General features: G+C 47.7%; 1 protein-coding gene across 9 annotated transcripts in view; it reads right to left on the bottom strand.

The window, feature by feature from the left end:
* Positions 1–3,506: 3,506 nt before the first annotated feature.
* The window catches only part of NCOA6 (nuclear receptor coactivator 6), a 50,916-nt gene continuing 28,346 nt past the window's right edge, over positions 3,507–26,076 (bottom strand). For 3 of the 9 annotated variants that reach the window (XM_074605776.1, XM_074605779.1, XM_074605783.1), the window contains 6 exons: positions 17,881–18,002; positions 13,979–16,984; positions 12,160–12,228; positions 10,164–10,200; positions 7,366–7,514; positions 3,507–6,303 (listed from right to left, as the gene is read on the bottom strand). In XM_074605776.1, coding sequence (XP_074461877.1) covers positions 6,251–6,303; positions 7,366–7,514; positions 10,164–10,200; positions 12,160–12,228; positions 13,979–16,984; positions 17,881–18,002 — 3,436 coding nt within the window. In that variant the 3' untranslated portion in view covers positions 3,507–6,250. Of the gene's footprint in view, positions 6,757–7,365; positions 7,844–10,163; positions 11,714–12,159; positions 12,229–13,978; positions 16,985–17,880; positions 18,003–26,076 lie in introns of those variants that run through there. The other 6 variants (XM_074605784.1, XM_074605778.1, XM_074605777.1 and 3 more) reach the window with 6 other exon arrangements.

The following is a 26,076-nucleotide window of genomic DNA, read 5'->3' as shown; positions in this document are numbered from 1 at the left end:
TTTTGTGTGTATTCCTCTAAGGCCTGAAAGCAAGCCTGTTTGCAAAAGGGTTGGGGTTTTAAAATAAGCTTTTAAAAGTCAACGCCGTGACTATGAGAGACAAGTCGATAGAAAAAAGTCCCCTCTGCAGCGAAGGACGCACAGGGCAGGGGATGGTACGGGCCGAGTCGCTGGAGGGAATTTTTTTTTCCCCTTCCCCATTAACAACCACGAAAGCTCAGTAGATGATTGCAAGGGCTAAAGCAGATGCTGAGTGCCCAGGGAAAGCCGTCCCGCGTCAGCCCCATCTCTACAGCATCAGCTGTTCCTCCGAGCACAGGCACAACAGCAGCCTGCTCCCTTCTGACCACCCACCTTACACCTGAGAGGCAAAGAGGCGCCTCCGAGGTGATTAAGAGCTTGGAGCATCCAACCGATGAGGAAAGGCCGAGAGCTGGGACCGCTCCGCCTGGAGGAGGGAAGGCTCCATGGGGTCCCACCCGTGTGAGCAGATACCTGATGGGGGAGGACAGAAGAAGGAACCGGACCCTTCTCAGCCCAGGGGCAGGATGAGAGGCACAAATTGAAGTCAAAAAGGAGAGAAATTCCACTTAAACGTAAGAAAATGCTTTTTTACTGTGAGGGTGGTCGATGACAGGCGCAGGTTGCCCAGTGAGGTTGAGGAGTCTCCGTCCTTGGAGACGGCCAAAATGAGAGGGGACGTGGCCGTGAGCAACCTGCTCTGGGCAGGGGTGGGACGGGGCTTTCCCAGGCCACCAGCCCCATGGCTGCGCTGGCGCCACCAGCAGAGCAAAGCCAAGGGGTGCTCCGGGTGTTACACCTGCCACCCCCCAGCTGCTGGGAGAAGCACTTCAAGGAGCCGTCAGGTTAGATATCGGGCGTGAAAAAATAGGTAAGAGCGAGCTCTGATAAAGCTTCTCATGGGAAAACCAAGTCGGCAGCGGGAGGTAAAGCACAGGGTCACTTGGGCCGGGATGGACCTCAGTTCTTCAGCCCAACCTTCTGCTCGCAACAGAGTAAATACCGAATTCAGACCACGTTGTACAGGGCTTTGTCCAGCCAGCTCTTGAAAAATCTCTAGAGAGAGATCCAGCCACTTCTCTGAGCCCTGCTCCAGGCCCTCCCAGCTGTCCCCGGTGAGAATTCTTTGTTCTGTCCAGCCAGAACCTCCCCTCTTTCCATTTATTCTAGAGGTGTCCCCTCCTCCCAGCACCCACCTCCTGGCTCCACCTTCTTCTCCAGCACCTGACAGGGTGATGAAGCCCATCACCCTCAATCTCTCCTTTTTGACCAGGTGTTCCCAGCCCCCGGCCATCTTGGTGGCCCTCTATTTTGTCCCCGTCTACGTTTATCAACAGCTTTGTCGTGTGAGTGGGTGGCACTGGGAACAAGGTGGTAACGCTCCAGGTATGGTCTAAGCAGGGTCAAGCAGAGGGGAAGGATCACTTCCCTCACCCACTGGCTCCGCCTGTGCCGTGCCCCAGCCCTCCTTGAGGGCTTGGAGCATCTCCCTGATGAGGAAAGGCTGAGAGAGCTGAGACTCTTTAGCCTGGAGAAGAGAAGGCCGAGGGGAGACCTTATTAATGTTGACAAGTATCTAAAGGGTGGGTTGAAGGAGGACGGAGCCAGACTCTTCAGTGGTTCCCAGTAACAGGACGAGGGGTAACGGGCACAAGCTGCAACATGGGAAGTTCCGAACAAATATGAGAAAAAACTTTACGGTGAGGGTGACAGAGCCCCGGAACAGGCTGCCCAGGGAGGTCGTGGAGTCCCTTCTCTGGAGACTTTCAAGCCCCGCCTGGATGCAGCTCTGAGTGATGTGCTCTGGGCAATCCTGCTTTGGCAGGGGAGTTGGACTGGGTGATCTCTAGAGGTCCCTTCCAACTCGGAAAAATTCCGTCATTCCTTGCTGCACTCAGCCGGGCTTTGCTTGCCGTCCCCAAGGGCTCCGAGAGCGCAGAGCTGCTCCCCAGCTGGTCAATGCCAAGTGCATCAGTGGGCACCAGTACAAGGTCCTTGGCTCCTTCCCAGGCTCCCTCCCAGGCGTGGGCTCTTGCATCTGTCCTTTCCCGAGGTCCATGTCCCTCTAAACAGTGACCCTGTCCACCAGCTCATCTGCTTCCCCCAAAGTGGTGTCTTCCGCAAACCCGAGTGCATCCCCTCTCTTCCCCTAGTTTTTTGGTACATGGTCATTACCTGTGGAGACGACCTTGCCGTTTTGTGGACTTTCCCAGCTCCTCGTTTCCCAAAACATCCCAACGGACCTGACCGGCAATAGCAGAGGTGAGGCCAAGCAGAGCGCACGCCAGGTCACCTGCACTCGCCCCTCGCGCTGCGGGCAGAGTCGGTGGACATCAAAGAGCAAGACCCCGACGGGGCCTTTCCACCCCACCAAAGGCTTCGGCCGGCGCAGGGCAACCCTGCCTTGTCCTCGGCACGACTGACGTGGGGAACAAAACCCCATTTTGTGAACTGGCCAACTAAAACCGAGGGTGAAGAACCGCGACGTGGAGGATGGAAGTAGTAAAAATGGGCCATTTCAGAAACGGCTTCCTCGGGACTGTGCGCAGGCGTGTGAGTGCATACAGAAATACATGCATATATAAATGTGTACGCGTGGACCTATAATCCTAAAAGAGGAGACACTTTTTGCGGAAATCAGCTTCACGCTACACCCCCCCCCAGCCCCGTAAAGTATGAGAAGTGCCAGCCCCTTGAGGGTGCGGGGGCTGCGGAGCAGAGGGGCTCCTGGGGCTTTTGGGGCTCCTGGGGGTTGGGAAGAGGCATCATTCCCCGACCAGCATCCCACTCCTCCCGTGCAAAAGACACAGAACGTCCAAACTCTGACGGTGAGGACCGGAGACGTCAGCCTTGCTCAGTGTCTATTACCGCGTGCACAAAGAGGTAACTCCTGCCATTAGAAGAGGTGACAGCTTATATCGAATCACAGCTTGTATTTAATCGGTCTTTTCATATACGTCAGTAGATTTTTCAAATTCCGTAAGAGAAGAAAAAAGGCAGAAGTATCTCTTTGTGCACCAAGCAACGAGCCATCAGAAAAGCCTGGCTTCTCCGCGTCTCACCGCGCGCGCTCCCCGCAACACTGACCCACTTTCCGCGGCAGCGCACCCAGAGCAGCCACCACCCCCGGCAGCATCCTTGTCCTGGGAAACCCGCCGCAGGCTACCGCGGTTCAGAAAGTCCTCAAACCGTTTAACACGGCATTTTTCTCAGCCGCCTTTTCCTGCTGAGAAGCTTTACGCGCGGGGAGTGCCGTCTTCTGGCTCTCCCCACTCCGTCTTCAGCCCGCGGATCCCCAGGGCGGCCTCGGCCGTTTGTTTCTTGCTTTGCAAGAACAGCTGCATCAGTTAATTCGTTTGTGGTTAAACAAATTCCTTTCTAAAGCTCCATATAAGGAGCTTGCGGGCCTAGAGCTCTAAATAATCCCTTCGATCTTCCTGTTTGGAACGATGCTGCCGTTGCTGCTAATAATTATACAACCCAAATTATAGGACAATAACATTTATTTAGAGCATGAGGGATTCCACATTATACAAACCCTTAAATTTATTTTTTCGTTTCACTGGTCCATTTCTACAACAAATACATCAGGTCTACTATATAATAAAATTATTTACATTTCCAAAGGAGATCGGGTTTGTTTATAAACCCTCTTACTGCTATTCACATACAGTACTTAAACAACAGCACAATACATTATTTCAATACCTAAAAATGACAACCCTGTATTCTAATTCGTTTATGAAAAGTGGAAACAAATAAATTTACAATTGTCTTCCCCTCCCCTTCCATTTCATACAAACACGTTAACCTAATGTGCTAACCCTGGACTTCACTTTGTAAACCCAGGGGGTTTTAGAAGAACCCAGTTTTTTATATCTATTTATCTGTTTTTTAGAAAAAAATCATTTGTTGGGAACAGTATAATATTAAAATGACTTACTGTACAGAATTTTATTTAAAAAAAGAAAAATCACAGCTCAAAATTCCTATCGGTAAATTCACACTCATTTACAAGTTTCATGTTTCCATGCAGTAATTTACTTGGATTTTCTTCTTTTTGACTGCATTGCACTGGCACTCGTCTCTGAAATCAAGAGAAGAAAAAAAGCATGGATACGAAGTCGGTAAGCCATTCCCCAGAGGTGCACAGATCGCCCTTTTATTTTTCTAAAATCACCGGGGGTGGAACCCTGTGCCGAGCAGGATCTCGGCGGAACGGGGCACGAGCCGTCACACCGAGGGACCCTCTGCCCCGACGGCCGCCGCCAGCAGCGACACGCACGGAGCTCCCCCGCGCTCCTGCACCGACACCACCTCCGAGCCTCGCCACTCTGACGTGTCCGAAGTCCTAATATCACCGCCTTAAAAAAGGAAGAGTCGTGTATTTTCGACTCGTTCTTTAACCTGAGTTCCCCACGTGCCACGACTCGCTCGGCCGCACCGCAGAAGGAATTCTCCACAAATCGGCAGCGCCGCGCCGGGCACGGGCTGCGAGAAAACCAGCCCCGAGCGGCGGGGAGATGGTTATAGAAAACCTTCAGAAGATATTTTGGAGCCCACCACGCAAGTTAAGAATCTAGTTGTTTGAGTCCTTGGGAAAGTCAGGGCATTAGAAACCAAGTCTCCTCCGCGGACGCTGTGATTCACCGAGCGACAGCTTACGCAGAAAGGTACAAAACGTTACCGAGCGCCGCAGCAGAACAAGCGGGAGCGCGCGCAGAAGCCCACAGGGAAAGGAGATGACGTTTTCAGTGCACTTACCAAGGCACTACGTTTCCATTTCACAACGACAACAACAACAAAAAAAAAAGAGTAAGGACCAAGGGCGTTTGCATCTTTAGATTTTTTTTAAAATATGGTTTTAAATGTTGGCAATGTATCTTTGGCTCTTTACAATATTTTCCAAAAGCTGCTAGAGCTGTGTGTATGTTCAGAGTCAAAAGGGAAAAAAACTCCAAGACGTCTAAAACTAGAAAAGCAAGGGTACAACCCCACGGCTCTTCAGTGTTGTATTCAAATAAAAAATGCAACGTTTCAAAATTTAACAAACTCGAAGCTACAGTAAACACTGAAACAGCCCTTGCTGGAAAGGCACTCCAAAAAGTGAAAATACCGATAAAGTACCAGTTTTTGGAAGTGACACATCTCAGCAGGCGCGACTGCCCGTCACGGCAGCTCCCTCCGAGCAGCCCCGGAGGCTTTTAAGGAGCTCGGTCAGCGGAAGCGTTCGCTGTGGCCGTCCCTGCTGCGGCTGCGGTCTCCGGGCTTGGGAGAACGAATGGGGCAGCCGTCAGCGCCCGTCCCCATCCCCGGTCCCTTGCGAGCATCACCAGCGTCACCAGCACCTCCCTCGCCTGCCCCTGCCCCAAACCTGCGCCCCGGAGCACGCCCTGGACGGGTGGGCGAGGGCTGGCGTTCAGCGTGTCTCTTCTCTCCCAGCTCTCCCTCTGCCGCCTCCTTCCCAATGCTTAGGAAGGGAATTCCTACACGACCTGGTCAAAGCCCTCTTCTCCTCTCCCTGCAGTATTTAAGTTTTTCCTGCGCGACGTTTTCACAGCGACCTTAACCAGCCTCCGTCTCCAAAGGTGCCGGCCTCCCAGCCCCGCACTCTCTTTAACGTGAATTAGCGAGTTTCGCAGGCCACGGATAATGTCACCGTCGGTGTCCCGGAGGAGGCCAGGAGCATAGCAAACAAATGAGCTTTCTTGAGCTAGGATTCACTAATAAAAATGTAGGACAGAGTAGGCACAAGTGGCAAACCTCGTTACCCTCCTTCAGCTACCTCACGAATCCTCCGGCCTGTCCCCTTCCACCACAGGGCCTTGGTTTGCCCTTTTTCTCTACGCCTTGGAAGCAGCCGCTCGCATGGCGGCAAGCAACCAAAGCCGGGGGATCCACGGCAAGCGGGACCTACGTTTTCAAGCAAAACCCTTAGACGCTGCAGCAGTTTCAGACACATGTTTTAAAAACAATTATTTTACTTACAGAGGTAAAGCAATAATACAGGCAGTACAAAACCCCTAAGCGAGCTCTGGCGTTATTTAAATTTGATGTACTTTCATGTTCCCACGTTTTCAGAATTTGACGTGCCACTGGTTGTCATCTTTAGGTTTATCCGTTACGGTATGTGGGGCAGGTCACGCCTTTCAGATCCCCTCAAACTCAGGGAAAGTATCACCAAATCGGTTTTACATTGGCTTCACATTTTTCAGACTTTTCTTCACAATCACGAAAGAAAACTTATCGTTACAACACAGACTGAGATTCTTCTGCACAATCCTGCCACAAGAAGTAAATTTAATTAAATTCAGCAGCCACAGAAGTGCAGAACGCATAGGTCCCTCCGTGTAATCTTTCAGAGTCATCGCACCATTACGTATAGCTGGAAGTCTTTGAAACTCTTAAAATGCAAATATTCTTACCATCAAATTTTAGTATCTTCAGTACGGAAAAACGGTTGCTGAATTCAGCTTGACTTCCTTTTGTAATAAATTTATATTAATACCTCTGTGTTCTGTCTGTTATCTTTAAAATACTGGTCGAATGTTGCCTCTTGACGGTCTCTCTCTACCCTCTCGCACAACTTTCATCCATCAGAATTGTTCTGACCCTGAACCGCAAGGAGCTGACAGAATTAGCTTCGGGAATGCAGAACGGCACCGTGGACCGTGCACTGCGGCAATGACCGCGCGCGTCACGCGAACGCTGCACGTTTTTGTTAGAGATTGTAACCTGCGCGGAAATAAGGCACGTCAGCAACCGCTACTGCCGTGGGTTAATATCTGTAATTTTAGGATTTCCCGTGTTGTTGGGAGAGCCGCCGAGGCCCCGTGCGCGAGCACACGGCACCCCCGGGTGCCGCAGGCGGCGTTCTGAGCCTGCCTCAACCACAGCACTCGGCTCCGCAAGAGCTGACCGTGCACTTGGGAAGACTTAAGTGTTTGTCTGGTGTCTTTCAGGCTTCAAGGGGAAAAAAAAAAAAAAAAAAAAAAAAAAAGTCACTTTTTGACTTGAGTACGGTCCTTTTAATGGCACCACGTTTCTGCCAAGAGAATTCAAGTTCAACTAGGCAAGCTGGCTGGACACTACGTTGGTGAGTGCTGCAGAAAACAAGTTCCACAAATTTAACAAAATGGAAATTCATACAAGATTTACTGCCGGTGCAGACGTTGGTAAATACTTCAACACCAACCTGTGACTAAATCACTGAAACTGGAGTTAACGGCACACAACGTTTACCAGCTGTAAAGCACTGTTACGAGCCGGTTACCGAAAGGGTTATTATTTGGGGAAGAAGTTACTCCCTGCCCTCTCCAGAGAAAGGACGGCCGTGCGTTTTACCTTTTGCAGTGCTGGATGCAGAGGCTGGTCTGGAGGACCTCTTGCGCTGGCCATTCTCTACAGTTTCCTGTGAAGCGGCAGAATCCTCTGTTCTTGAATTTCTTCTATTTGGAGTTTTAGACTTTTCACAATTCTCTTTTGTCTCATTACTAATAAAGTGGGACAAAATATTTCTGATGAAGTGTAAGAAGAATTACGTTTTTCTATGCAACTCAGACAAGCTGGAGGATGGACCGACACAGGTACCAGTTCCGGACTATTAGCACTGAAGATATGAAATGCTAGAGATACCAGAAGGTTTATCAGATGAAGAATGACCTGAGTAAGCCAGAGTATAGTCCGTTTCTATTAAAAATTATCAGAGGATACAGAATTGAGAAGTCCTCAAAGAGAATATTTTCAACATTAGAAGACCAAGAAATTAGATGCATTATAAATTGTCTGCTCTGTTTTCCACAGGCGCCACCATTACTGAAGTCTAGGAAAAGCAAACAAGTTACATTAGAGACTGCTACGATACGGGAATACAGAGTTGAAATTGCAGATGAACACAAGGAGGGATTACGAGCTCTTCAGGGAGCATGCCAGCTTCTGTTTCCACTAAAAAGGCTCGCTCCATCGATCCAAGTGATCTCTTTACATAGTAAAAAGCTTAAGGTTTATTTAAAACTTTCTTCAAGCTTTAAAGGTTAAAGTTAAAATGTTTTTTCTATAACAAAAAGCTTTTCCTGCTACAAAAAAATAATTTTAGGTAGCGTGGAAATCCGCATTTCTTGTCACTGAGACAATAAATGGAGTGCTACATTTTGTAATTAAAATCCTCTTTTATTTTATCACTCTGAACCCTGTAAACTCATCCCGAGGTTTGGGTGTTTTCTCCTTCTTAACGCCAGACAATTTCCAATGACTAAGTTTCTGAAGATTAAGCTAAACTCGTCTCCTGCAAATTCAAAGGTAAGTCACCGAACAAATTATTCTGCTGATAACGGAAAAGGAGAAAGAAAACTCATTTCATGCCCTTTGGGTGATACTTAGAAGATTTTAGGAAAGGCTGCCTTAATCAGAGAACTGACCGAAAACACACAGAGCAGACCTGTGCGTTACGGAGGTTCCGCTACAGTGTCAGTGTTTCAGAGAATCCTGCTTTGAGAGGAAAAACTACTACAAACACTGGTTGTGGTATGTAACAGCTACCTGAAATAAAACACAGTTTGTCAACGAAAGGAGAGACAAACACTCCCAAGCAAGGAAACACGCAGCAGAGGAGAGTATGGAAGCACACGGATTGTCTCAGATGCAAAATGACTGCTGAAATCTGTGTCCCCGTAAGTCAGTATTAGGGGCAACCTATAAACCCAATCCCCCAAACAGGTCACAAACTGGCCTCCCGCTAAGAAACCTGGGCGGCTGAAACGACAGCCACCTACTTCAGAGGGCACCTGGAGGCGAGCAAACAGGCAGCATCAGCCGAAGGGCAGTTATTACAGATGATTTTTACAGATTCTAGTGACTAATCCATAGTTTGGATTGTCTCATAGGAACCAACACATCACCCCCTCTCCTTTTCTAGGAGGAAATCAAGTTGGCCCAAGTGAAAACATTTCTAGTGCTTTGTAGGTTGCAAGGTTCCTCTAAGGTTTGTACCATACAGTGTTTAACTCCGGGAGCTCAAAGCTGACCGCTGTGAGTATCAGCCATCACTAGACTCACAGTTTGCCCGAAACCTTCCCTTCTTTTCCGGTCTTGCTCAGAAAAGCATCAGTCTGGAAAAATCCAACCAGAAATGCACTTGCGGTAATTTGATGTGCTGAATGAGTCCGGAGAACGGTCACGCAAGGACACTTCACGCAGAGAATCTGCTCATCTGCCAAGTGTCGCACCTTCAGCTTTTCGGAAAAATTCTACCCTAGAACCAACTTGTCGTGAAATGTCAGTTTGTCTTTGATACAACGAGAAAGATCCCAATCCAAGGGAAGGTAAATATAGTTAATTATTCAATTCAGAGTCATTCCTGCTCTGAGAAGGCGTATGGCGTTACCTCCCTTACAAAAGAAGACGCTGTCTTTTTTCCTGATGAACCAACCGAGCGAGTCGCGCCTCTTGCCCTGGCTTAGGGGATCGCTCCACTGACGAGGGAGCATCAAAAGCCTGGCCAGCCGTGCCACCACCGTCACTCAAAAACCTGACGAAGGTCTGTCATTACAGCTGCCTAGACTAAGCGTAAGAGCCTGGTGGGTTTAGACTCTAACAGAAATAGATCTTGGAAATCACGTTTGATCTTTTAATTACTGAATGTCTTAATGGGGACAAGATGGAGTATCTACTTGGCATTCCTACCAGGTTTCAGCAAGGTGTCAACAAGCAAACACAGAGGAAATCGGGATAAAACAGTCATGAAGGCAGAAGAAGAACAAACTTTAGAAAGACCTACTTTCAGAAAACAAAAACTCACGTGACAGCTAAGCTTGGCATGGCTTTGGGGGTTTTAGTTTTGATTTGTTTTCAGAAAATAACGAACAGTGGAACCATCAAGACCCTTCCAGGATGTGAAACACTCAGGCCTGAAGGGATAAGAGGAAACTTTCCCAAAGCATGAAGACAGACACAGGAAAAAGTTACCGTACATTCTGCATTTCATCAGTGTTTTGAAACATTCAACTATCCCAATTTCTTAGCAGGACAGAAAGGGTATGGTCAAGAAAATGAAAAGCAGTAGCAGAAGTTGTGCAATTGAAGCAAAGAGAAAGGGACTTCCTCCCATGAAAGCTTTATCTATTCTACACAAACTATCTCCTTACCTTTGACCAGCAACTACTGGAGCATTTGTTTCAAGTTCTACAAGAGAAAAAGATAATTTTTAAGTCTGCTGTAGAAGTACGTACCCGCTGACAAGGCATGACTATCTCACATTTTTCTCATTATGCATTAGGTCCGAGGAATAAATTTCTCTCATCTATTGTTACTCTCAAAGCAAAGCACGCTGACTGTCAAAGCACCGCATCAGCCAAGTGCTCCTCCTCGTTACAGCCTGCACCAGCTACAACAGAGAAAAGTTAAAAGGAACCCTGCAGAAGAAAACCATGGAGAAGCTTCCTGACTGTAGCCCTTGTCCTCTCCCTTTTAAAACTTCCATTTTGGACAGTTTATTCCTTCTAAAACATCTAGGGTTTGTTAGTTTTAAACCTTAAAAACATGAATCTGGGTATGCATGGAAAATTTTGCCTTAACCCAACCGCCTCTCACAGCAATACCTTCTAATGCAAAGGAAGACAATTTTCTGAAGCCCAAATATACTTCTACTGAATTGGGAAAATGTCTCTCGGGAGATGATGTGAAGGGAAGTCTGAGCTGCCGCCTTTGTCTCCCTCTCTCCTGGTGATTTTATACATAGAGATCGGCTTTCCTTTTGAGTCTTCACTGCAATGAACAGCTCTCCTTTTCACCATGGAAGATTTCTAACCTTTTTACTGTCCATCTTTTCATTCTCCCCATATCCGCCAGATCCTTTGTTGAGAGGGAGTCGCTACACCTAAACCCGGCACCTCTGGTGAAAAACTGCCACTGGGTTAGGGATTGCCATCGCCGTGCCACGTCTGAACTCCTCGTCACCTCGCCTCTCGCCCCCTCTCATAGCGTACCCCCTTGCGCCACTAAACACCCTACCAGCTTGGGGGCAGTGGTGCACAAAACCGTGGCTTTAAGATCAATTCAGTAACGCAAAGTTTGCCAGCGTGTGCACATGGAATAAAGGTCTAAAAAAAAGTATGAAAACAAGTAATATCTATCCCCCTTATGGTAAATACCCCTTACAGTTTGTGTTGTTGGAACACCAGACTCTTCAGCGTAAGCGTGCATAGCACCGTCTGGGAAAAAGGGACATCTTGGTAATAAAACAGCTTAAGCAACACAAGGAAAGAGTTGCTTTTCTTCCTACCCAAAATCTGAACAGGGGGAATATCGAGTAGTAAAAATCAATAACGTCGGTGCTTTTTCCTCCCAGCAGGAAGTCCCTAGTGCAGCCACATCAGCCCTGGGGCAATGACTCAGATGTAGAGCGACCGGGGGCACGAACATCTCTGCTTAAGTGGAAGTTTAAAGAAAGCAATTCCGTGCAATTTTCACGTTCTGAAAGCTCTACTTCTAATCATAATTAGAGATGGCAAATTGACGGAGAGCGACACTTCCCATGTGCAAGTCCACGACAATCCATTTGCCCTACTCATTTTGGGAATGACTTTTTGGGAACACCACAGAACCGGCGGTGAAACGCCATGATAATAGATGGCAACAACAAAAAGTCATCTGCCGGGGCTCCATCCCTGAAACACTGCCGAGGGTTCATTAAAAGCTGGACAGAAAAAAAAAGGATTACAACTCTCAAAATCACATTCCCAGCATGGCTTTTGAAAATATTTTCAGAAGTGTCCCTGTATAAAAGAAAAACTCCTGTTTGCCCTTAACGAAACTTCAAAACTCAAACACAACGTGTCATTACAAATCCCATCCTTCCAGCTTACGAGCGAGTATCTAAAAACTGCCTTAGTGATTTTTTAATTTGTTTTACTTGATGCCATACTCAATCGCCAATAAGTCTTTGGAGACTTCTAAAGCACAACGTATCTAACAAAGGAAAGCAATCCCAAAAGCACAAATAATAAAAAAGAGAAACAATCCCCAAGCTATCAATCAGGCATATTAGTGACCATTAAATATGCATTAAAATAAATGCCTTTTCAGTTACAAGCATAAAGAGTTTAGTTCACCTATATTCTGCTTTTCCAAAGTGAGATTTACCTGTTCTTTGAACAGTACTTTCTGATGTTGCAACTGAACTTTTTTTCTGTGTTAAATGTTGAGAGGAGGCTAGAATAAAAGTAGAGGGAAAAAGCATTATTTTCAAAGGGAGTCACAAGGATCTTCCGTCGTGCGATCGGGCTGCTTTTACAAAATGCTGTATCTTCCATTTCACCGTATTTTTTAATTTACAGATGCAATTTTTTTAACCCACCCTCTACCCTCCCCCCACCACACACACCTCCCCAGTTTAAAAAAAAAAAATTGGCAAAACTATCCCAAGCAAGTTTTCTCACACTAGAGTAAGTGGTGAAACCACCGTATCATAAAACACGTTTGCAAAGGTAAGTTTTTCTCCAGACTGAGAAATTGAAGAAAGTCCTAGAAATTAAAGAGTTTAGTCTCTCTCAGGTCAATGCTCATTTCAAGAGAAGTTCTGGGGAAAACCAGCATCTCTGTTAATAAATCAATGCTCTCACTCTTTCAATTAAATCGCAAGAGTGCAAAATATGCTCCACAGGCTCCCTTGAAGTCCTTCGGCAACATGCTCACGTGACTTCACATTTCTTAGGTTGCCAAGTTAAAAAATGAGATGGAAAAACAATTCTTGTTGGGCCAATGCTTTCTGGTCTTCTCTTACACGTGACAATGAACTTAGGAAAAACACGAAGGAAAAAAGTTAAACATCCCTGTTTAAATACAGAATATTCACTTCCATTGTCCTCCTAACAAACCAGCATTCCTTCTGTGAAGCTCAAAGGAAGCACTTGCATTCTCTAATGGCACGCAGCTCCGACATACACCCAACAGTCACAGGGAAAGTCACTTTCAAGCCGAAGTTCTCGGTTCCACTGACTTCTGTGGATTTTTTTCTTCCACGATTTCTTCTTCTGAGTCTAAATTCACGACGTAAAGCCCAACGGATACTCAGACAGCTTCCTTCAAGAGCGAGGGGTTTTTTCCCCATCGTTTTCAATAGATTAAAAATGGCATCAAGAAATAGCAGGAATGTCATAATAAAGTCTGTCAGATCACCAAATCACAGAACGGTTTGGGTTGGGAGGGCCCAAATGATCATCTTGTTCCCTGCCATGGGCAGGGACACCTCCCACTAGACCAGATGCTCAAATTAAAATAGTAAAGGGAGAAGACGGTTCACCTGTGAAGGTATTTTATGTTTTTCAATTGGGTGTAGTTCACTTATAAACACTTTTTCAGGTATTTCTCTGAAATGAGCATTTTAATTTTAGCATTTTAATTTTTCCCTAGACGTTAAGTGGGTTTGTGTTTTGATTATTTTTTTTTTTTCTTCTGGAGGTCATTCAGCTATTTCCCTACAGGGTTAAGCTTATTCCAAGAGGGAACTAGTACGATTAGGATTAACTCAAAAGATCATAAATTAAGTCAATAAATTGAAATAAGTTGTAAACATAAAAAGTCTCCGGCAAGACTGAGGCAGACTACCAGTATATTTACCAGTACAAAAGGCACTTTAATTATTACTTTTGTCATTACTGACACATCCACTTTTTCTCCCCGCTTCTAACAGTTACGCGAAGTCACTCCTCTATTATTGCATCAGACGCTTGTGACAAATGCCCCACTTACGCAGTAAATGTAAGCTGAAATAAAACGCCTGAAACGTGAATCTTAGTGAAATACAAGCCTGTGTGCCCACTTGGATATTAGAAACCAAAAAGCAGCTGTCAGCCTCGGCTACAGCGTCTAAATTTTATTATGCTCACGGAAAAAAGCCCCTTCGGAAGTTTACAAAAGCGATCTCATTCCTTGCCCTTAGGCCGGGTGGCACTGGACTTACCGGCACTTTGTAGCAGTTCCTGATGTGCTCCTGCCTTTTCCTCGGCCACGCCGACCCCGCTCGGCTCGGCGGGCAAACCCCCGAGGCTGCTGCCGTTAGTGCTGGGGGCGGCGGGAGCGGGCTCCGGGGCGGCGGGAGCGGGCGCCGCCGCCGGCACCGTGCTGGCAGGAGGAGTGCCCGCCGTCACACCTGGGGACACGGAGGCAGGAGCCACAGCCGCAGCGCTGACGCTCGAACTGCCAGGCCCAGAAGTGCTCTGTTTTGTAAGACTGGGTGCTGGGGGCGTCACAGTTTTATTCTCTAGTTCTGCTGGTGATTGCTCTGTTCCCAAGCTGTTTGGGACCGACGTTTCTACTCCCTGACCTTCCGCTTCTCCGTCCAAAGCATACTGCTCTTCCCCTTTCTCAAGGGAGCCAGTGACTTTCTTGCACGCTTTCGTCAGCAAGAGTTGGCCAATCTTGTCTACTTTTCCCTTTCCCTTACTCGATGAAACAGGACTGCGTCTGTTCCCAGATCCTGGACTACTCGTAAGAAGAGGCGAAACAACAGGTCCAGACTGCGTGGCTGTAACAGAGCCCTGGTCACTTGTCCCGGCGCTTTGAGAAGTCTCCTCCGGGCTGAAGTCTTTGACTTGCTGAGCAGGGACATGCGAAGGAACACTGGAAGAAGTTGTAGCGGGAGAAGGCAGTTGAACAGGAGGTGCCAAGGGATTAAGAACCAGTGGCCTGCTGGTGGGAATACTAGAAACAGGACTGCCGGATGATGTGCTGGGAGGAGCGGGCCCAGAGGAGAACTTTATATTCTGCGGTATATGCAAAGGACCAACGACCGCGACCGACTGAGGCATCAGACTAGAGTTAGAAGTCATCGGGGCTGCTGGAATCGTACTTGGTTGAGAGCCCTTCATAACCTGAATTATTGACGATGAGTTTATAAAAACGGGTGTAATAAACTGCGGCCGGGCACTAGACTGAGCTGCTGACTGTCCCTCGGAAACCATAACTTTGTTCCCTACGTTGGGCATTGTGACAACAGTCGACACTAATGCAGGTTGCAAGTGAGAAGGCAACGGTGCTGATGTATTAGCAGAGGATGTAATAGGATTTGAAGTTACAAAAACTGTTATCTGGTTGGGGGGTAAAGGACCTGAAATAGAAGAAGAGCTGACAGGCCTTTGCATTACTGGAGGAACACTCTGTGCAACGCTTGAGTTTATTTCTCCCGGTTCCTGGTGCCCTGGATTTGAACAAGGCTCATTATTTTGAGGCAAGCTAAGTGAATTAGATGGCTCTTTGCTCGAGGATGAATCCTGCAGTGGAGGAATGACAGCTATCTTCTTTAGCTCCTCACCAGTGGTGACTATTGGTGCCATTTCAAGACCAGTCAGCCCAGGGGGCTTAATGGTTACGTTAGGAGCTCCAGAATTATCAAGAAGTTGACTTAAAGAAGTTGGTGCCTCCCTCATAGCCGGAGATACCATGGTTTTACTTTCCTCCAAGACCGGGAGCTTACTGGTGTCTACGGGCGGCCCATCTTTTTTCGACTGTTCTTCTGGAACCAACATCTTCATTTCTGGAGCAGTAGGGATACCTTTTAGGTCAATGCTGGGCTGGTCTTTGTTAGCTTGGACACCTTGTGCACTTGGACACTCATTATCTTGAGGCAGACTAAGGCTCTCTTTATTGTCTTCAGGAATGCCAGTCACAGCAGGTACAGAAATTGCAGGATTCTGATTACTTAGCATGTTATTATTTTGAAAACTTGTAGTCACAGGTGTTGGCAAAGAAGAGGGACCAGCCATCATATTTCTTTGTAATTCCATGTTCTGCAAGAGAGACGGATTCTGCTGAGTTGTCAATGATAATTTAGCTGCTTTTGAATTCTGTCTGCCAGGGCTTGGTGTAGTTTTCCTACTGGATCCAGGACTGGACCTTCGACTATTGCTTGGACTTGCTCTCTTTGTTCCTCCAGTGTTGGTTTGCTTTCCTGAATTAATGACCATGCCTTCCAATTTGTGTGACTGGGGAGCAGCAAAACTAGACTGACTGTTAATTGTGAGATTTGATGGGGCCTGTCCGATGGCCTTCAAAGTAGTTGGATTAAGACCCTGCTGATCAAATCCTCTATTGAGATTAGGCCTGGGAGGTAAAGGAATATTAATCTGGGGAGGGAACAAACCAGCTATAGAAGCATTGAGTCTCTCTGGAGACAAGCTAATTTCTGATGGTTCTGTGCTAGGTGGACGGTTATTCGGCGTCTGAGGATAGTACGGCCTTGGGCTTGCTCTGTTTGGGGTTTTAGGCCTTGAAGTTTGTGACGGGGTGGCAACATTTGGAAAATGGTGTGTAAGAGTGCTAGGCAGAGAATTGGACTGCTGCTGGGGACTTGCACCTTGGGCAGTTGGAAGTGGGGATGGTCCAGGTTTGGGTCCCGTCATCATTAATTGGTTCTGTGAAACTACTAAATGAGACGTCAAATTATTCTGAGCTCCTGATGCTGGGGGGCCTTCAGCTCCACCTCCTTCTGGAAGGGAGGATACTGATGAAACGTCTCCAAGGGGTGAGCTGGAAGGATTCTGTACGTTATCTGGATAAACCATTTTTCTTGCATTATTTCCCAGAGGAGGATTGCCTGGCAAGGAAATTCTTTGTTTATCAGGAGACGGAGGCACTGATCCAGGACCTTGGAGGTTAACCATTACCGACATGTTACCGCTCTGCTGCATTGGCATTCGTTGAGCATCTGGATTCAGAGGCCCTCTAGGTGGGTGAACTCCCTGTGGAACAGGAAGCCTGACTGATTTGGGATCCTGCTGCATCATAAGCATCATCATCATCTGCTGCTGCTGCTGCTGCTGCGGTGTTTGTGGCGGTGCCTGGGCTTGCTGTGGTGGTGGCTGTGGCGGCTGCTGCTGCTGCTGCTGCGGCTGCGGCTGCTGCGCATGAGGCATGAGTTGAGGTGGCATCTGCTGAAGTGGTCTTTGTTCCACTGGCTGAGATGGATAGCCTGAGACGACAAAGATGATACGTTCATGACAACCAGAGATCAGAGAAAGCAGAACTTCTGTAACGAACAGGATCAGAGAGTAGAGCCAGGAGCCTGTTTATCTTATACAAGAGCCCCATTAATGAAACAGGCTTTACAAATAAGGACAGAGATTTTACTTAATGCTTAAAAATATTTTCACTTCATGTATGAATGACTTGCGTGACATTTAACTGGAGATCGCTTAGCGTATTGTATCAGCTACTAGCTATCGCTCCAGATTCATGCCACCCGAAAAGTCTCTGCAACTGTCCATGGGCTTGCTTTCACCTATAAATGCAGAGTTGGACTTTCACTAATTAATACTCCTTAAAAAAAACTTAAGAGTTTGACAGGCCCTGTGGTACACGGACTAGTGTATCTCCTACAGATCTGACATTTTTTAGTGTACAAAGTAGAATCTGGCCAAAACGGTGCTAAGAACCACCCGTGTGGCTTAGAACGCAAATTCCTTGGCAGACACTGGATTTAATCCTCCCTATGTGCAAAGGATAATTCCAACTGCAACCCCTATTTCTTAATTCTGAAAAATCAGCTATTGGTTAATGCTAAATTTTTAAAGCGTCAGTCTGTGCTGCAGCTAGAAATACAGAATTTTTTATCAATTACGTTACGGGTGAATAACTACGGTAATCAATATGATACCTGCAGGATGATACATGAGAACGGGGCCCCCTCTTCATTTCGAGCTACTTCAAAGAAAACACGTAAACAATGGTACCGATTAGCTACGAGGAGGGAAAAAAGCTTTGGGCTTGAATGCGTGAAAAGACAAATAAAACAGAACTGTCACAAAGATCAGTAATAGCTCTTCTATAGCTACTACATTCAGATAATGCACAGAAAAATCCTACTACCTGGCGGCCGACTTGCAAAATCTGACAGTTTAGGGCCTGAATTATCTAAATTCATTCCTTGTTCTCCAGACATCGACGACTGATCACTCTCCTCCAGGCCAGCTGGACGTGCTTCTGAAGAACTGCAAGAAAAATAAGTGCAATTAACATCCGGCCCTCACGTCAGTGGTTGGCTACTGCTTCCATAATGAAGTACTCTCAAGCAATTAATTCCTAGCACTTTTCATAGACCTGCAAGTAACTCACTAAAATGCGCCAACGTCTCTAGTATAACACGATAAACTTGAACGCAGAGCCCCGCTCCACTGCCAGTCGCTCCTGTGCCTTAAATACTACCAAAAAGGAAACAAGTTGCATCGTGCTCTATTGATCTTAAACATTTCTTTCCTTTGTTTCTACCTTGAATCTGAGTTTTATAACTACGAGTATGCCAACGGATATTCCAAATGAGATACTTATATATGTTTAAATTAAATAGGCTTCTCTCCAATACTGCTGTGACATCTGCAGAGATAAGTATCATGGGTAGATGCAGAGAAATGAATTTTAACAGTAGCACCGTTTCTTCCAGTATTGTACCCAGAAGTGACTAGCTCAGGGTATCAGAGGCCAAAAATGCATGGACGGTATCAGACATTCTAAGTCACCCACCAGAGCACTGACCGTTGTGGGATGCTGAGGCTCTGTAACTGCTCATAGAATCACAGAGTGGTTGGAGTTGGAAGGGAACTTAAAGGCCATCTTGTTCCACCCCCCCGCCCTGGGCAGGGACACCTCCCACCAGACCAGGTGGCTCCAAGCCCCGTCCAGCCTGGCCTTGAACCCCTCCAGGGATGGGGCAGCCACAGCTTCTCTGGGCAACCTGGGCCAGGGACTCACCGCCCTCACAGCAAAGAGTTTCTTCCTGATATCTCATCTAAATCTCCCTCTTTCGGTTTAAAACCGTTCCCCCTCGTCCTATGGCTCCGCTCCCTGATCCAGAGTCCCTCCCCATCTCTCCTGGAGCCCCTTTAGGGACTGGAAGGGGCTCTAAGGTATCCCTGGAGCCTTCTCTTCTCCAGGCTGAACCCCCCCAACTCTCTCAGCCTGTCCTCAGCAGAGGGGCTCCAGCCCTCTGATCACTTCCGTGGCCTCCTCTGGCCCTGCTCCAACAGGTCCATGTCCTTCTGATGTTGGTGGTCCCATCCCCCCCAGCCCTGCTGGCCATGCTGCTGGGGATGCAGCCCAGGCTCCGGGGGGACTTTCCAGGCTATGAGCAAACATTGCCAGGTCATGTTGAGCTTCTCATCAACCAACACCCTCAAGTCCTTCTCCAGGGGTACTTGATGCTCCTCGAGACTCACTGGGACAATTTAAAGTTGTTCACATTCAATGCCCAATACTTCCGCTGAATCAAAACAGCTTTTGCAGACTTAGAAAAAACCAAGTTTCTACAGGTATCGATACATATGGTCAGAGGAGGGAAGATAAAGAGGGATGAAGGGTAAAAGACCTTAACTGCTTATCGGCTTCATGAATATATGAGGGCTGTAGGGAGATCTATGTAATAAAAGCTCTGAGTTAAAATCAAAGACATCAAAATAAGCCCACTGCCAACAAAGAGAGGCAGAAGCATGCAGGAATGCCAAGGACAATAGAAATTTTCAGCAAAATAAGAATATGAAGTACATAAAGGCCGAGAGATCTATTTTAGTGCTACTTGAGAGTAACAGTTTCTGGCACCTGCACAGCTGACATGGAGAGACCCAGCCCTGTCCTAATGTCTTATTTCCTACCTAACCAATGTTCAAAAAGCAGCGTGTGACTGGAAAGTCCCCGAACTTTCACTGGTCAAAACTGGGGAGAACATAAACCAAGACAGAAGAAAGGTAAGGAACGGGGCACACAGAGAACCCTTTCAAGCACGGCCGCTGAGCGGGCAAGTATTGCCAAGGGAAATATCTGGAGTTAAACCTTTTGTCTAATCCAGCAGACCACCAATTTTTGTGACGCAGTTGTTACAGGCTTACACGCCTCCATCAATACATTTGATGAAAATTGTCAAAATGCACACACACGCCCCAGAGGCATTATATTAGCAGCCACAAATGAACAAAAATTCTGGCAACAAAATCACCCAGAGGAGCTGCAGCCTTTGATGCAGGTGCCAGCACCGCGAACTGCCGAAAATGGTGAATATAATCTTAAACTAGTAATTTTGCCACTTATGTTTCCTTTATAACGGTGGGAGATTAAAAACGCCACAGTCAAAGATTAGACGAAAAGCTGACGCGGAGCATCACTGCACAACCGTGTTTAACCCAGAAAACAATCGCGGTGCAAAATGGATTCTCAGAAAACATCTGCCAGGCGGGTCTCGTGGGGCAGGCTCTGCAAGCCCTGCAAAGCAGACACACGTGGCGTTTGCCAGCAAAGGAGAGCAGTTATTGCAGGAAGGACTGCCGCCGTAATTGCTGGCAAATTTAAATACAACTTGCGTTTTGAATGTAGCTGACACTGGGCATATTTAACAACCACCAGCCATCCAAAAAGCCCCAAGTTCTGAATGCAAATAACAAGCAAGATGAGAAGTTTGTGTGAGACGGACAAATATTCCGTATTTGTTCTTCTTTCCTATTGCTCTGGATGTAAAACAAAACCAACTGCACATCAGGTACAGGACTGCCACAAGCGAGCCTGCTATGAGGACTGTCACAAGGGAACCCTTTGCTCCGCCGGTTGCATCCTCAAGCACAACCTCCAGATACAAAATCCCTCGTCAGAGCGGAGAGAGAACTCCAGGAGTCATTAAAAAAAAAAAACAAACAAAACTTGGAAAAACAAACCCAGAAAGGGCTGCAGATGCTGAAATAAGGCGGGCAAAAATAAAATTACAGTACCCACGTCAGCAGAACCAGCCCTGCCAACACGGTACAATGCTCTGCGACAACTTTTGCTTTTACAGAAAGACGTTCACCCTCTGATGCTCGATGACTCTCATTCCCTGTGTGTCCGGGGGGAGCGTGTCACCTCCAGCCCGATGGTTACCAGCTCTCCGAGTCTGGGTGAGAAAAACCTCCCTGCCCCGCAGCGCTGATCACCGTCCGCGCACCACACCTCACACTGGCTCCTGCCCCTCTCAACGCCAGCGGTGACGGTACCCAGCGGGTTATTTCTGTTCTCCCAGTGCCCACGATGTTCATGGGCTGAGGGGAACGTTAAACAATTGTTTGTGTGTGTATTTAACAGAATTAACGAACACGCTTTCTCACATTTCATCTAGCATTTTTTCCTCAGTTTACATCCCATTACCTGTCTTCGGGTTCAGAAAACAGACACGATCACTTTTAAACAACCTACTTTTCCGAAACGTCTCGGTTGTCATTCCGATGCTGAGCTGCTCAATGAGGCAAACCCTTCAAACTCAGCTGAACAGACTCTTTCAATAGTTCACTTCTCCTATTTACATTCCAATATGGCTCAGTCTACAAACCGTACTACTAATGGTACTTTTGCTACTATATTATTATACCTCAGAAATGATTTCTAAGAAAAAAAAAAAAACCAGAATAATTTTTAGTGTGTTTATCAAATCAGCTGCATTTCCAAACAAGGTTTGTTGCTCCAAATGGTAAAATTTCTGAGGAAGAATACTGGAGAAAAAGCCGACATGAAAAGCATCTTATTTGCTTCTGATGCAAAAGCAAGTGGTCCAAAGCAGATTTAAAAGAATCAGCAATTCCAAGACAACGCTGAGCTTGCCTAACAATGCCAGGGAAGCCAAGAGGGAATGAGGCAGGAAGGTACCAGGGCCAGCTTTCATTGCAGTCGCCCTCCTTTTGCTGGAGAATAACCCCAAAAACATTTAGAAGAACAGCTCCCTTCTTAACGCTCCTGCAAGGATAAAGAGATCAATAAACAGCCCGTTAAGAAACAAAATGCTAATCCATATCGGGTGACAAAACGGCATTCTGCAGGTGGCAATGGCAAGAGAAGATTCACCGAAAACTTCAGTGACAGAGTAAGTGCAAAGTGGTATTTCCATTAAATACCCTGAAATCTTATCAGAAGCCCTATTTAAGAGCTAGGAATTGAGCTGTCATAGCTCGATAGAAAAGCCGTAAACCAGCTGTCTTTTACTGTGAAAACTTTTCAACAAGCACATTGTCTTGTGGGGCTTTGTAAGCTCAGAGGAGAGCTTTAGATGTCCATTTATCCATACTCCCAGGCCATGCTGAAGCTGGGTCATCATCAGTAAGACCACTGAAAACAAAATCCTAACAAGGCTTTTGTTTAACGATTAACGCATTTTCTTTTCAGAAGAGAGTGCCAACTCGTCTGCTCCCTCTGAATCCTTTGCCACGGCAAGACAGCTCACTGGAGCGGCGATTACCATATTTTATTGGAATATATTTAGAGTTAAAGCGTTTTATTTTTTACACGCTGCACCAGATCTTTCCTACCTAGAAACACAAGGCCGTTTCTGTCTTTGATACGGGCCAAAAAAAAAACCCCAAAAAACTTTCCACCAACTGACTAACAGTGACGCCAGGTTTGCGTATTCGACTCCGATGGAGATGAACCAGCAGTGCCCAGCGGCGCCACCCAGGCTGCTGTCGGGCAGTGGCTCTGCGGCAGGGATGCCCCATCCTTGGAGGGGTTCAAGGCCAGGTTGGACGGGGCTTGGAGCAACCTGGGCTGGTGGGAGGTGTCCCTGCCCAGGGCGGGGGGGTGGAACCGGATGGTCTTTAAGGTCCCTTCCAACCCAAACCGTTCCACGATTCTAGGAACATGAATGCTTTTGATACAAAGCAAAATAAGACATTGTTATCGTTTGAAAGACATCTGGATAGCTTTGAATGTCAAGTGAAAACCAAACAGGAAAATATCTGCTCGCTCTTTATCTGAGACTCTCTGCAGGATCTAATGTTTCAAAAGCAGGAAAACGCACATTCTACCGTTACACTACTGCTATTCTTTACAACTTTACAACAACACGACACTACCGCGTGCAATATGCTGTCACAAGCCACTGCTGCCAAATTACTTGCACTTAAAATTTCCGGAATTGCAAAATGAAGACACCAACGTGCCCTCATATCCCTCCTTTCCACGTAGCCAAAGACAATTAAAGCTAGAAAGCCCCACACGCCGTCACCTACGGCCCCTCCTGCAGCAGCACCGCAGCGGGATGGGATGGATGGTGGCTGCTGGGGACTGTCCACCTGAGCCCTCTTCTACACATCTCAGACCCTGACGAGGTGTAACAAGTTGGGCACTGCAAGAGGCGAGCTGGGACCTCAGTAGCGGTTTCCAAGCGTCACGGTTCCAGCTGGGATGGAGTTAACTTTCTTGCTAGCAGCTGGTGTAGTGCCATGTTTTGGATTTGGGATGGGCATAGGGCGATAACGCACCGATGTTTTTGGTTGTCGCTGAGCTCTCAAGGCCATTCTGCTCCTCACCCCACCCCGACAGCGATGGGCTGAGGGGGCACAAGACGTTGGGAGGGGACACGGCTGGGACAGCTGACCCCAACCGCCCAAAGGGATGTTCCACGCCATGTGGCGTCACACTCAGTATATAAAGCTGGGGGAAGAAGACGGAAGGGGGGGATGTTTGGAGTGATGGCGTTTGTCTTCCCAAGTCACCGTTACGTGCGATGGAGCCCTGCTGTCCTGGGGATGGCTGAACACCCGCCTGCCCGTGGGAAGCGGTGAATGGATTCCTTGGTTTGCTTTGCTTGCGTGAACGGCTTTTGCTCCACCTATTAAACTGCCTTCATCTCAACCTGTGAATTTTTCCTCACTTTTACTCTTCCGATTCTCTCCCCCATCAGAACTCGGGGGAGCGAGCAAGCAGCTGCGTGCTTCTAGTTGCTGCCTGCGGTCAAACCACAACAGTCTTTTTTGGCGCCCACCATGGGGCTCGATAGGTTGAGATAACGACAGATTTGATTGGAATGTGCTAGATGGAATTTATAGCTGTTATTGCTGTTTAGCTATTAATTGGCAGACCCCTGTACCTGCCACGGCGCTTGTTTGCCTTACTATATATTAGAGTATTGTGCTCATTAGTGGTTGCTTCTTGCTTTCGCTGCTTGCTGTACTGCCGACTGCTTATCGTCCTACTCCGCTGGGCTTGGGAACGTTCTGATAACAGCAATGGCGATGTGCCTGGGCCGGCGGATGGCCAGGGCCGCTGCTGTCTGTGCTGCCGACAGGCTAGAACAGGGTCGAAGTAACTCTGCAGACACTAAGGCCAGTGAAGGAGGAGGGCGAGAAGGTGCTTTAGGCGCCAGAGCAGAGATTCCCGTGGCGAAGACCATGGTGAGGCAGGCTGTCCCCCTGCAGCCCACAGAGGTTAATGCCGGAGCAGGCGATGCTTGAAGGAAGGGACCCACCCCGGAGCAGCTCCTGAAGAGCTGCGGCCCGTGGGAGGGAGCCCCCGCTGGAGCAGGGCAAGGGTGTGAGGAGTCCTTCCCTGGAAGAAGAAGGAGCAGCCAGAAATGTCTGAGGAACTGACTGCAGCTCCCACTCCCCATCCCCCTGCGCCACTCGGGGGGAGGGGGGTGGGCAGGGGGGAGCAGTAGAGAAATCGGGAGTCAAGATAAACCCAGAACTTGAGTTGCACGTTATGGGAATTACTCCAGCAGGAACCCCTTGTTGCCAGCCACGCTAGGAGCAAGGGGAGGACTTCACTGCAACATTTAATCCTTTAACCTGGTCCAAAGGGACCAGGGGTGGAGACTGTACTGGATATATCTTTATATTGTTGTAACCCATGATTTGAATTGCGTGTTATAGGAATTGCTACAGCAGGAACCACCTGAACCAAGGGAGGACAAGCCTTGCAAGAAGCAGTGCCAGTGCAGCAGTGACCCGACCTCAGCCGCCTTTGGTGCCCAGCGACTCCACGCAACACACCATCCCTCCTGGCCCGGGTGGCTGCGGGGCAGATGGAGCCCAAGGTCGTGGCCTGGATGAACTTAATGGACATTTCGTGGACATTTACGGACACTTGGCAGACATTGCACAGGGGTGGTCCATGGACTAAGGGAACAATATCTGTGTATTATATCAAAGAGTGGGAAGGAGGGTGGTGGTGAATGAGGTTGTAATAAATAGTGTGGGACCCGAGCATGACATAAATGGTATGGAGTAAGGGGTGGAGTAAGTCATGGTTCCAGCTGGGATGGAGTTAACTTTCTTGCTAGCAGCTGGTGTAGTGCCATGTTTTGGATTTGGGATGGGCATAGGGCGATAGCGCACCGATGTTTTTGGTTGCTGCTGAGCTCTCAAGGCCATTCTGCTCCTCACTCCACCCCGACAGCGATGGGCTGGGGTGGGGGGGCACAAGATGTTGGGAGGGGACACGGCTGGGACAGCTGACCCCAACCGCCCAAAGGGATGTTCCACGCCATGTGGCGTCACGCTCAGTATATAAAGCTGGGGGAAGAAGACGGAAGGGGGGGATGTTTGGAGTGATGGCGTTTGTCTTCCCAAGTCACCGTTACGTGCGATGGAGCCCTGCTGTCCTGGGGATGGCTGAACACCCGCCTGCCCGTGGGAAGCGGTGAATGGATTCCTTGGTTTGCTTTGCTTGCGTGAACGGCTTTTGCTCCACCTATTAAACTGCCTTCATCTCAACCTGTGAGTTTTTCCTCACTTTTACTCTTCTGATTCTCTCTCCCATCGCAACTCAGGGGAGCAAGCGAGTGGCTGCGTGCTTCTAGTTGCCACATGGGGTTAAACCACGACACCAAGTTGCCCCAAAGTTGGAGTCCACCCACACGTTGGCCACTGGGTTCTAGGTGAGTTACTTGAACCAGGTTTTCACAGCTGGCCACGGACTGTGTACTCCTTCAGACTTAATCTGAAATCACACGGCCTGTTTTGCAGCAGTGTTGAGCTGACAGGCCGTACCATGACCATATATAATTATATTGCAGGTATTTGAAAGACTTTTTTCAAGGCCCGTTAAGTTAGCATGCTTTGCTTTACCTTTGCTATGCAGCATTTCTGCACCTGTAAAAGGCAAGTAACAGCTTCAGCGTTTTATTTTAGTACTAGTTAAGCCAATTAAGGATTGTCACAAAAGATCACTTGCTATAGATGATGCGAGTCGTTTCAGTCCAGAACTAAAATGTCCATGACAAAATTAATTCCGTCTTCACGAAGGAATCTTGACATTGTGCAGAAAATGCAGGCTGGGGCTACA

The sequence above is a fragment of the Larus michahellis genome, chromosome 12 (assembly GCF_964199755.1).
Source record: "Larus michahellis chromosome 12, bLarMic1.1, whole genome shotgun sequence".
NCBI lineage: Eukaryota > Metazoa > Chordata > Aves > Charadriiformes > Laridae > Larus > Larus michahellis.
Note: the sequence above shows the minus strand (reverse complement) of the source record. Positions and strands in the feature narration are given on the sequence as shown.